Source organism: Lepisosteus oculatus, chromosome 10, assembly GCF_040954835.1.
Source record: "Lepisosteus oculatus isolate fLepOcu1 chromosome 10, fLepOcu1.hap2, whole genome shotgun sequence".
Taxonomy (NCBI): domain Eukaryota; kingdom Metazoa; phylum Chordata; class Actinopteri; order Semionotiformes; family Lepisosteidae; genus Lepisosteus; species Lepisosteus oculatus.
Window position 1 is genome coordinate 17,986,491 of NC_090705.1, and position 12,938 is coordinate 17,999,428.

At 36.9% G+C, this 12,938-nt stretch overlaps 1 protein-coding gene across 4 annotated transcripts in view; it reads right to left on the bottom strand.

Moving 5' to 3' along the window:
* Positions 1-10,624, bottom strand: part of atp9b (ATPase phospholipid transporting 9B) — a 148,607-nt gene extending 137,983 nt beyond the window's left edge. For 3 of the 4 annotated variants that reach the window (XM_015357693.2, XM_006635853.3, XM_015357691.2), the window contains exon 1: positions 10,524-10,624. In XM_015357693.2, coding sequence (XP_015213179.1) covers positions 10,524-10,603 — 80 coding nt within the window. In that variant the 5' untranslated portion in view covers positions 10,604-10,624. Of the gene's footprint in view, positions 1-7,613; positions 7,695-10,523 lie in introns of all 4 variants that reach the window. The other variant, XM_015357692.2, reaches the window with a different exon arrangement.
* Positions 10,625-12,938: the final 2,314 nt, after the last annotated feature.

The following is a 12,938-nucleotide window of genomic DNA, read 5'->3' on the forward strand; positions in this document are numbered from 1 at the left end:
TGAGCTCAAGTGACAACTGTCTTGGCAAGACGGTGCCATTTCTATCAGCTGTAACTATATTTAATATTGAGAATATTTAGTTTGAGTATCTGAATATTCCACATGAGTATCCCAGAACTTGTAAATACTAATGTTTTGTGTTTTTGGTACCTATATGACATTAATACTTAGTCTCTTGTAAAAGAGGTTTCTTGTCTTCAATCTAGCGGGAATCCAAAACTATCAAACCTGCCTACTGTTGTTAACACAGTTCTGTGCAACAAGTGTTTAAGACACACACTTCAAACACAAGCACTTCTCTGTGTATTCTGTTCACCCCCTCTCTGAATGGATATAGAATGCTGAAATGCTACAAAGCAGAGTGTTACTGTAATACACAAGGAGCAGTACAGTCTCTATAGTATATCAAATTCTATTCCCACCCCCAGTAGCCCACCAAGCACAGAGTGCCAATTATATGAACTTCTTCCCAGCTTGCAGAGAAACCCACGCTAATTTGTTCCATTAAAGTTCAAAAGTATTTTATTTCTGAAATTAGATCATTTCCAACAGCATGTACTGCGTTTCGTGAAAAAAGAAGCCTTTATTTAAGTGTACTACCCTGTCATTTTTTATAGAAAAACAGTGAGTGGCAAATGGCATTTCTCCTTGAGTCTTCTGACAATTAAATGGGTATCCGAGCAGATTACTGTACGCCATTTACTTAAAAAGTCACAGGTCTCCGGTGGCAATGTTCTAGAGAAACAACCTTAGAGACATATTTGCATTTCCGAAGAACTTAACAAAACCATTTACAAACTGCAAAAATAAAACCACTGATTTTCACTTTTCTCCTTACATTCCACTTTGACTTCAGAAGCACTTCACTGTGCATAAGAGCTTCAGTCAAAAAACTGTTAAAGAAACAGGACAACACCTGTTCATTATGTTTCCGGAGAAGCGTGCTGAGGTAAAGCTACTGTATGGGATGTTTGTGAAAGGAAACACATTAATCCATCCATCAGCAGAAAGCCGCTTATTCCTGTCAAGGTCTGTGGAAATTAGGAGCCCACCCAGGAAGTACAGCAAGCCATAGTCAGTATGTCTTTGGAACATGGGAGGAAACCAGAGCACCCAGAGAAGACGCAGGCTCAAACAGAAGACCAAGATGTAATCTAAATTATTTTTGGAGAGGCTTCACCAGCATTGGCTGCACTTTCCCTTAGAAATTAAAACAAACACATTTTCCAATTTTTCTTTCCTTTCTTAAGGGATTTCCACCTGTTTTACCATGTCGGGCAGAGTAAGATTTTTGTTAAAGTTGCGTAGAATATTTTTCTACCTATTTCCCAATGAATACAGTCAAAATCTCTCCAAATACTGTGTGCATTTCTTATCCCCCCATCAGCATAATATCTGGAGTCCAGAATTCAATGGATTAAGACAAGCACAACATCCCACTAGCTTTACAAAGGTATACTCACATTGCAATAAATATAGCGTTTTTGGTGCTGTTGTGGTCTATTTAAAAAGCACCTCAAAAAGGCATGAATGCTAAACAGCCATCCAATACCCATAGTTCAGGTGGGTAGCTGCGTCAGCATGTGTAGTCTGCAAAGGAACAAGTAACAGGTTTCTTCATTGGTGAAAAGAGAAGAGAGAAAACATAACGTTTCGGCTATGAAGCCTTCTTCAGGTGCTCTCAAGTCTCACATCATCACATCAAGTCTAGGTTGATTTAAAAACAAATGAAGCAATGAACATAAAATTTTGAATTTTTTGTAGAGACTCCTTTAATTAACCAATGTGTTTTTTTGTCGATGAATAAAATAAATCATCAATACAAATAGCATGCAATCACTATTTGTGACAGAAAAGCTCACATATTAGGGATTTGGAGCTTTAAGAGCTATGTTAGTAGGGTGTAGAACAAAATGTTGTTTCCTTCACTGTGTCTCTTTGTTACTTGTCACTTAGTTTTCAAAGTGAAAAAAAGATTTAATGCTTCAATGAGCACAAAATAATAAATAATAAAATAACAGCTCCTCAAAAGCAAAAAGAACACAATGTTGGCTCGATGCATAGAGCTTCAAGCACAAAGGTCTTCTCTGGGCAGCATGGTAGCCTACAACTTTGATGAACCCTATATGCTGTTAACTGCATATAGTATGCTGTTAACTAGTTGTTGTCAAATAACATCTTGTTCAAGATAATATTGTTTGGTTACATTAATAAGATAGCAAGAATTTGGAAGCTGGCACAGTCATTTAGCTGTTGGATAGCTAGGCGGGAGGGGTGAAGGTTACAACCTGGCCTAAACTCTGCTATCCAAAATCTTTATGAATCCTGTTCCTCCCAAAACATGCCTACATTATGGACTAAAACTTATCATGTATTTTTCTGCGCCAAAGTTGATTGATGATTAAAAGATGACTCTTCTGTAAAGAACAAAACAGAGTAATTACTGGATCCACCACAGGTGTTTTCCTGATAAGTTACCCAACTATCAGGCTCCACCAATGTTGTTTCTCACCAATGATCAATTCTTTCCAGAAATTTCTGCAGTTGGGTGGAAAAGCAAAGACAATGACACAAATGAAAGGAAGTTTAGAAAACATTAACAAAAAAGTATACTGCTCTTAGCAAACTCCCTGAATGTTTAACAGGTAAAGAAATACTTACACACTAGGGTCAGGTGGAGAAATAGATGGGCCCTCCACCTTTTATTTTTATGTCCAGAGCTTTTTTTTATTTTTAGAGACAACCTTTAACAGACAAAGAGAACACCTGATTATCTGAAGCTTCACACCGGCCTACAGAAATCTGATTTCTTACAATGGTTTTCCACCTCAAGAACACAAAATATACAGACTGCATGCTAATGATTTAAACTTAAAAAGAGGAGCAAAATAACTAATCTGTAAGAAGCACTGAATTATCATGATTTTAGAAAATGTTGTTAGCTTCTACTACATTTGCCTGAGGTCAATATTCAAGAGGAAATTTCCAAGTCCATGCTGTAGTCTCATTCTAGCACAGAAGTTGAAAACCATATTTCTGACCATCAGGCTTTTGGAAAGATTAAGTATTTAGGAAACCTTACTTGGATCTTTTGCTGTTGCATCTGAGTGTTTTGGAAAAGGTGATTGGTACAGTATGTGGGATAACAATGGCTATTACTAGCAGGAGCACTTCCTGGAGCAGAGATTACCATGGCCCCATGTCAGTTCAAAGGCAAAGCGGATAACCCACTCCAGTCAAGGCATAAAGTAAAAGCATTGCCAGACAACAGTGTGGCAGCTAAAGAGGATATTTTCAGAGCTAAAGCTAAAGCTTCAAAATTAATTAAGAATACAGTAAATCTTAATAAAAAGATGGAAAGCATTACTCTGCAGGCTGGTTCGCAATACTTTTTCTTTCACCACATAGACCATGAGGGCTAAAGGTCACTACCAGTGGAGTTGAAACCCAGGAATCCTACAAGCCCGCCCCAACATAGACCTACTGATGGCTCACGATTAATTTGAAAGAGCCAACAATTTATACTCATATTTTTAAACATTGAATATTTTAAAATATTTAATTTTTCATCTAAATGTTTAATAGAAATATTTAAATGTAAGCACAATATTTGTATCATTAATTATCTCCTGGTACTCAAAGCACATCACTCCCAGTCCTTGTTACTGATAAAAGACTCAAAACACTTGTGTCTGCTCAACTAGTTTAAGTAAAGTTTTGGAAAACAGTTTAAGTACCAATAAATACATACATAAACACTACTGGAAGGAAAAGGAGCATGTTTCTTTATGTTTGTTACCTTTTTCCCCATTGAAATAGTCCATTAAAGGGAATGCTCTTCATTTGTACCTTTGTGATGGACACTGAATATTGTTGTCTACTGTGAGCACCCTGTCACTTGACAAGTAGCAGTGTTTCCTAGCAGAAACGCTGAATCTGGGTGGGTTTACACCAGAGTCAGGCAACACATGCTGAGCTTCTGGATCGCCAGTACCCTGAATCCTAGTGGCTTAATCTTCTTGGCTGCCTGTCAGTCCTCCATGTGTCACCTAAGACCTACTATTTGCAATGTAGGATTACTGTGGCAAAAAAGGCAGGTGGCTTGACTGCACATGTCACAGGGGAGCCAAGAACAGTCTTTATTCATCTTTGCTGCTGTGGATCTTGCAAGTTACTTTTAACAATTGGTGTCAAATGGCAACAAATGGTGAAAAATACAAACAAACATAAGATGTAACTCAGCTTCTCTAGAATCGTTATCATTCTTATTTTGTGATATTTTTTTGCAAGCAGAAGAAAAAAAGCACCACATACATCCAAGGGGCCCATCCCAGTTCACTCAGGAAAAGAGCTTAAATGGGTAAATTTTGCAATCCAATTGGAGCTGATCTGGAGAATGTAACTTATCTCAAGGCTCAATGAGAAACATGATTTTACAAAAACCAAAGACTGATTTTGCCCATTTTAACAGATTCTGTTCCATCACAGCTATGCTGAAAAAATAACTTTTACCTAGAGTATAACAGTACGGTTAATAAAATGTTATTTTAAAAAGCAGCTGGCCAGAACACAACATGACTAAGGCCTGGATAATATCCAAACTTCTACATAGTTGCCAATCACAACCTGGAAATTCAGACACTGAAGGCAAGTTTCAATACGTGTGAACCAAAGCAAAAAAAAGGTCTCCATCAGATAGGAGGTTTGTAATATTCACTTGGTTTTACAGGTTAAAGTCAACAATGTACATATCATATTGATTCAGGGGAAAGACACAGAGAAAATTAAATTCTGCAAACAGAAGTGCAGAAAAGAGAAAGACGATTTAAGCCCAAGAAGATATTTTATGGTATAATGTATATAACAGAAAATATATTAATAGATTTAAATTCTGGTTTCATATATTAAATGTATTCTTAATTGTGAATGCAGGCTAGTAGTGAACAAAGTATTCAGTGCTACTCCGGGATACTCGTGTGGATGGTACCTTCCAGTGTCTTTATGTACTTTTGTTGTCTTTAATCTCGGTGATGTTTTGCACGTGGTGTATATATGCGAAACTTACTCATACACACAGATATATACACATTTAAAACAAATTAATTATACATATCATTGGCATAGTGAGTACAAGAGAAACTAATTTTTCCACGCATTGTGGGTTCTCCCTACAAGGCGGTAATAATATAAATTTATGGTGCTTTAATGAAAGAGACCATGTAATTGCTCTTTTTTAATGCAACCAAGATTAATATTGATTACTACTGAGTACAACAATGTACTGTAGTTAAAATTGTAAAACTAAGACAGCAGAAAAAATATATGGCACTCAGAACCATGTCACCTTGCAACTGTGAGTGCCCAGAAATCAGGTTTAACACAATAACAACTGAATGTTAATTAAACAATCATTATAAATTAAACATTAAAAAATGTCACACATCATCGTAACTGCTTATACTGCATACAGGATTCAGACCTGTTCTATTCCAAAACTAGGTCATTCAAATTTCAAGATTACATGATGAGAATGAGTCTAACTAGCATGAGTGAGACAGTATACAACATATTTTTCAGGAGTCAGTCAGCAGGAACAGTTCTTTTTGATTAACTGTAAATGAGTATTAACAGTATTGAAAATAAATTATTCAATTCATGGAGCCTGGGATTTTACATACACGTTACACTTAAATCAAACTAAAGAAAAAATTAAACAGATTTATTCTATTTTTTTTTCAAGTCTAAACAACACGAGGCAATTATAGATCAAGGATCAACACTTCCAGGCTGAGTTCCTGAAACATATTTCTAATTTGGGGTTCTTCAGATCACAGTTGGAAGTTTCCAACATGCATTTAAACTCTGAAGAGTTGATCAGATTTTAAACAAATACCGGCAAAGGAAAATAGCTGGTCTTTGCTGTAAAAAAACTATTTCCAAAATTATCTTGGAGGTAAGGATTCTGCTAGATCAGCAGAAGCCCAGTCAACAAATCTCAATATGCAAAACAATCTTTTAATAACCCAATTATATCACTCAAGTTACCTTAAGTAGCAATGATAGTTGTTTTAGCAAACAGTATTACAACATTCGTACAGCTATAAAGCAAACTAATTTTCTACTTATTCACTGATTCATTTCCCATCAGTGCAGAAATTCTAATACCTTAGATATTTAATAGTGCATTATTTTTTTTGTAAGTTTTAGGTTTAAAGCACCAATTTAAAACCCACGAAAACTGATCCCCATGATTGAGTTACTATCCTAACAGGGTTACTGCTGCAGGGCTTCTTCACTATATCATCTATGGGCCTATAAAAATGTGTGAAATCCATTAAAAAACATTAAGCAAACACCTTAATGTTTGTACTCTTTGTAATGTAACAGAAACAGAACCCTGTCTGACTGCTCTTTTGGGGCAAATGTTACTAAACTCTAAAGTTGAAGACACAGAACAGCCTACACAATCAATAAAAAGATTGGACAGGGGAAGGGAGTACATTTAACAGGCAGCAAATATTGTATTTACACCAGACACACTATCGTCCCATGGCTGCCAACAAGATAAAGGTCTCTAATCCTATTAAAGTATGATAACTAGCTTTTGGTTTATTTTGCAAGTCAAACCAGGCATTTGAATATATTTCTTTTCAAACCTCCACTCTATCTCTAGTTTTCTTTGCTTGATTCTGGGGAGTACAAATTAAGACACTTGTGACTTCCATTACTTGAATATCTGGTGAAGTATGCACTTTACTCTTCTAGAGTTCTTGGCCGGAGTTTACAGGAAACCAACATAGTGACAAGCAATCCACAGTCTCTACTTAATTCTGCACCTTTCAGTAACTGAGAGGATTAAAAGACAGCATCAGGAAGTCCCAAAAATAAGACGACAAATCCTTTTTTGTCCCACTGTTACTTGAAGCACCCCTTCTTATCGTAAACATATACAGCTTCAATCTCTAGTGCTACATCTCAACATTCAAAAAACAAAACTCCTCTCATCATTTATTGAAAACTAACACATGCGGTTAAATTACTATATTGACTTTTTTGGTGTTTGTAATAATAAACAGTGCAAACGTACTGTAGACACCTCCTTCCAATGACATAACTTCTGCTGAATAATAAATGTTGTCTACAATTATTACAAATAATTTTAAAGTGAATGTTTAATACAAACTACAATATGTTAACTGCGTAAGTATGCTCCCAACTGAGTCAATGCTTGGTAATTTGGCAGCATTTACAGCTGTGAGTCTTTTTGGGTAAGTCTCTAAAGAGCCTCCACATACTGTAGCATTCTATTTGTCATACATACTGTATGTCATGTAAATCCGTCTTCAATTTCAACTGGGCAATAGGAGAGAAGCCATTTATTCCCTTTGTCTAACAAGGCCAGAACAACTGCATTGCTTCAAGTGTTTATTAATTCCATTTCTGGAGGCTCACAGCCGTTATTGTCAGGCCTCTTTGCCTGTATTGATACGCTACTAATGTACATTGAGATTCCAGAGGAAACTACAGGAACTCCAGTCACTGCTCTGTCATGTTACCACACACGTTTTCCTCATCACTTTACTAAACAAGCCTGCACTTAACTAAAGACTTACTTTCACTTACTCCTTGTACACTTCTTAAAATCAGAACATGGACCAATTCCACAGCGCGAACTCCACGCTCCATCCACGTGCCTGGAGGGCAGGAGAAGACAGCAAGTTACCATCCTGGCCAGCTGGCTGCCAGGAGCTATACATCCGCAGTGTAAACCTGCCTTAGCACTTTGAGAATGAGAGCTGGATGGGAAGTCACTGGTTTCATCTGTAACAATAACCTTTCACTTATTGGAAAGGCTTGTGCCAGAGTGGGTCAAGTCAATGTCAGCCTGTCTGCCCCGTCCCATGGACACTTAAGTCTATCCATTTGTATTTTGAATCCCAGTGCATGATGGCAACCTGGCTCTTGATGACCCAAGTGTGTATTTTCAGGCATTTTCCTGGACAAGAAGAGACAGAGTGACAACTTTCAAATCTTAAGCAAGTAGTCTGTTATATGAGAAAGAGCCACCTGGCCCACTGGTGCTGGTGCATTGTTTACTACAAAATGAAGAATGAAAACACTACACTTCAGTACCCCCATAACACACCTCAATACATACCATACAATCCTGCTAACAGCAACTGGAAATACAGTTGGCTCAGTGATTTTCTCTGTGGAAGCCCATTAGCACCAACAAGAAATATAAAGAGCTATTCATTATATTATTACATAATAATCTTGTATGATTTTAAATGATAACACTGCTGAAGGGAAATGTCTAAGATGATCACGTGATGATTCATATGAGTCCAAGATGATACCAGATATAGTCCTAAAGCTCTTAACATTTTCACTTGCATTTTTGAAAATCTAGTGAATCCAAACATCTATTATTTAGAGTATAACCACAATTTAAAATATCATATCACTCATAATATTAGAAAAAAGGCTATAGATGAATAATTATGCTATGGGTTAAAAATATTTGTTTAACATCATAACAAGGTAACAATCAATATCAGAGGTGTCGATATTTCACATCAAGATGTGTACATATATATTATATTAAACGGAGTTGAAGATTAACTTCTTTTGTACCATTATCATACTGTTAATTTTGCAGTAACATTATCTAAATTATCTAGACAAAAGCACTTTGTCAGAAGGCCCTGTAACATAATAATTTTTAGCATAAAATAAGTATGACATCCGAAGAAGGTTCCACAGTCGAAAAGTTGCGTTTCTTTTCTTCTCTTTTCAGCATGGAATAAACCTTTAACTTGTTCCTTTGCAGCCTACGCATGCTGATGCAGCTACAGTACCTACTGGACCTAAAATAAGTATCTACATTTTGAATAATGCTGTTTTTGCCTTTTAACAATATATGTATTTTATAAAAATAAGCTAATGGCACATGGCAAATCAAATTCCACTTATCACACTCATGTTCCTTTACTAAATTCCAGGTATTCAAATGTTATTCAGCTGACACACAGAAAGGATAAGGTTAAAAGCAAATAGTAATAATTAAACACAGTGAAAATTAAAGTCTAAAGCATAAGGTGAGTCCTCACAAATTGATTACTCCCTACTTGCAATCAGAAATGTAAATTCCAACGGTGAAATGTATATTTTCGTTTTCCCTGCTTCAAACATACACTGCTTTTCAGGCTGGACATTTCACATCTGCATATGCCTGTTACTAAAGAGTAACTATTAAATTAATTTGTATATGCAAACTCTAATCTGCAAAACATTTACATGTTCCTGGACATTTACTGCAAAATTATTCTACAAACCTGTCTTGCACTATTTACTCACTGATGGTGGCTGTGCCTTCTACATCATTCAAATGTTGAATATTGGTTAAATTAAAAGAAGAAACGTAAAAAGCTCACTTTTACAGTACAGGTTCTGTAAGGGGGTCAATAATTGAGAAAGTCCTGCTGGAACTCAGGAGATTTGAATTTGTAGTGGATAAAGTCCCAGCTGAGAAATGCTTCTAACAGTACTTCACAAAGTACAACTCAATGCTGGCTGTGAAAATCACTAACATTGTGGATGTAATGAACATCTATTGAACTTTAATCTTCTTTTAATCTAATTTTAACAAGCTTATTAAGTTTGTTTGCAAAAATGGCTACCAGAGACTATACTTGGATTGCAATATTTTGGTTGCAATATTAACAGTAACACTATTCATCTGCAACTGAATTGAACAGCACATAAACTGGAAATATAGAATACCCAATTAAAATGAGTACATGGAGCACAGACTTTTGCTCAATGTAAATAATTATGAGCTACACCTTTCCAAAATATAATGTGTAACTGAGAGGTGTTGTGTATTTGTCACACTCTGTTGTACTGGTGCATGAGTCTATGCCTTGGACTGCACCTTAGTTTTAACCTGAGGATTTCCTGCAGCTGAGTGTTGCAGTTAAGTTAAATGACTCACATGGTACTAGCTAGCAAAGTCATGTGCTTCCTGCACTTCCTAGTATGTGATTTGTCAACAGAGTATCATGAACAAAACCCCTTTTCATTTGCGATTTCCTAAAACTTCACGGGCAATACTGTGCGCATTTTGCACACAATATCCTGGACTCGTTTTTGTCAATGTTTAAGCCAACACCAACGCGAGGAAATCATCCTTCTGTCTCTGGAGGGGTGATTTAGTGCGCGTGTAAGCGAGCTGCGCCTGCAATGTTTACAAAACAAGCCCTCATGTTTAACTGAATTTTGCTACAGTAACACACGCGTTTGTGCCTTTGGAGTTAGGCCTCGTATTCCGGTTTTTCTTGCGATGGCTGGCACTGCGCACCCCTCTCCAGAGACATCATCACTGGACTGTGCCACAAGCTAGTCTCGCTTCTACAGTTCCCTTGCTTCCCGGTATTCACAGCTTTGGCAGTGCAATCAGCAGCCCTGGTATTTCATCCTTGTGCAATCCCTTAGCGAAGAAAAACGCGTGTGTCCTTTACCTGGCATGTCTCCCGGCGTTGTAGTAAGAGGTTTTTTTCGAGTTGTTCCGCACCGGGTGCAGCGGGATGCTGTCAGCCATCTTGGCCAGACTGTATACAGAATGACGTCAGAGTGTGTCCCGGAGCGGTGACGTCGCCATCAGCTGATGGGGAGCCCAGAACTGGGAAGGGAGGGGGAGACGGCGGAACACCTGGATTAACAGCAGGTGAATTGAGAGAACAAGCGCTGGGTGACAGCTGCTGTTGTCGCTCCCCTCCTGAATCAAAAGCATGATTCAGAAAGTGGTTCAGAATCGGGGAGGAACGTAAAAGAAACCGACTTGAGGATAAAGCTGAAAATAAAAAAAAGGTTGAGCTGCTTGCCACTCTCTGTCCCTTTACCTTGCTTAAAATTCCACAAATAATACATTTTGATCTTTCGTAAAAATAAATGGAGAACGTATCCCTTGGAACACTAAATTCTTCCCACTCAGATGACATAACCTGAAGGAATAAAATAGTGTGTTACTAAAGCTGACTCATTATTTCATTTGATAAACAAGGATACATGCATTTTTTTAGTTCCTGTTATTAAGGTTTTATCTGGGGATTTTTTGGCTACTGTTTTTAAATGGTGGCACTTTATTCATCTTTAAATAATACATTTAATAAAAATCCCATACAATTAAAACAGATGCTGCCTTTCACGTGAAGAGGAAATCCCAGCTCCAGAAGGCATGAGATGTTCTGCATAATCATATATGCATTGAAATTACCAGCATGGGGACAATATTCAAAACTTTCCAAATCACAATTTAAACACAGTTTGCTACAAAAATTCCCAAACAAGTGTCTCACATCGCCCTCATCAATGCACAGCTGGTGACATTATTTCCTTTGAAGCCTATCCCATAACATTTCAATGTCAAATAGCTGAAGACAACCTCACACCGAAACCCAAATCAGTGTTGAGATAGATGAGGTTGTTTAGGTTTCATTCTGGATTTGTGTTCAGGAATACTGCCATACTGAAAGTGGCCTCTGTTAAAAGGAAAATTATATTACTATTTAAAAGGTAGGCCTTCATTTGTATTAAATCTTTGTGCAAAGACAAAGGCAACCTAAACCTTGATGTTACTGCTTCAAGTTTAAATGTCAGCTCTACAGATACTGCCCTTTTACTGTCGCTCATCTGTTTTCTTCTCATATCCTGTCACTACTGGCAGAAGCAAAGTTCATGCAAGCGTTATCTTGTCTCCATTTCTCCTCAGACCAACATTCATGACTCAGTGACAATATTAGGCATTTCCAGAGCTATTCTGGTCTGCACCAAAATTGATTTTGGGGGGGTGTTACTCTATCCCATAATACATATTTAAACCAAGATTCTAAACCAGATCTGCAGAAGCAGAGAAGTGCTTCAGATATTGAGAATAAGTTTACAGATGAACAGGAGACATCAGCAAAAAACACAGCCCAGTTTTGATTTTTGATTGATTGAAACACTGGGTGTTTCAAAAGCAGTCACTTCCCATGGATCAACAAACCCTTATTTAAGGAGCCAATCTGATTCTGGCGCACCAACTACTATGGAGGTAACAGCAGCTTGATCAAAATAAGAATGTCAAATGAGGAAATGACATGGATACATTAGATAAGCCTATTTTTTAAAAAAAGATTGCCCATGACTCTCCTTCTGTTGCAAAAGGTACCATAGAATCTTTAAACCTTGATTTACATCTTATCTAAATGAGAGTGCCGTGGCGCAGTATCAAACATCTTGGGATGCTGGTGTCAGGTTTTTGGTAATTAGATGATTTATTATGCTCTACATACTGTCCCACAGATTTTTATTGACTCAGAGCACTAGAACTGTTTTGGAGTTCTAAGTCAACAGACATGTTTTTGAATCCTTGTTTAACCTTGTCATTGTGTTACTTCTAAAACAAAATCACATGTAGAAAAATCACACTTCCAACAAAGTGCTTTTATGATGATAAAAATTCAGCATATTAAGTTATGGAACGCCATAAAAAAAATTAAATTAAGTGACTCCAAGACTGAAAAAAATGTCTTTACACTCATATGGGCACTCAGAAGAAATGAAAGATTTTCATCTGATAATTAGTGATAAACAGCATAAATATGTTTGGAATGCTGCATTTAAAAATAAGTATGAATCAGATGCTGCAGATATAGATAATTTAGGCCCACTCATTAGTATAAATTTAGCAAGAATTTAATGGAATAACCAACTGTGAGCACAATAACTGGCAGCTTGGAGCCACTTGTATACTGTATGTGTGTATGTGTTATGTAGTAAAGGAAATTGAAAGTACTGTGTTTCAGGGATTATAAGCAGTTATTTTTTAAGTTGCATGGATAACACTGTTATTCTTTCTTAAATATATCAAAGCTAATGTGCTGATACTGTGT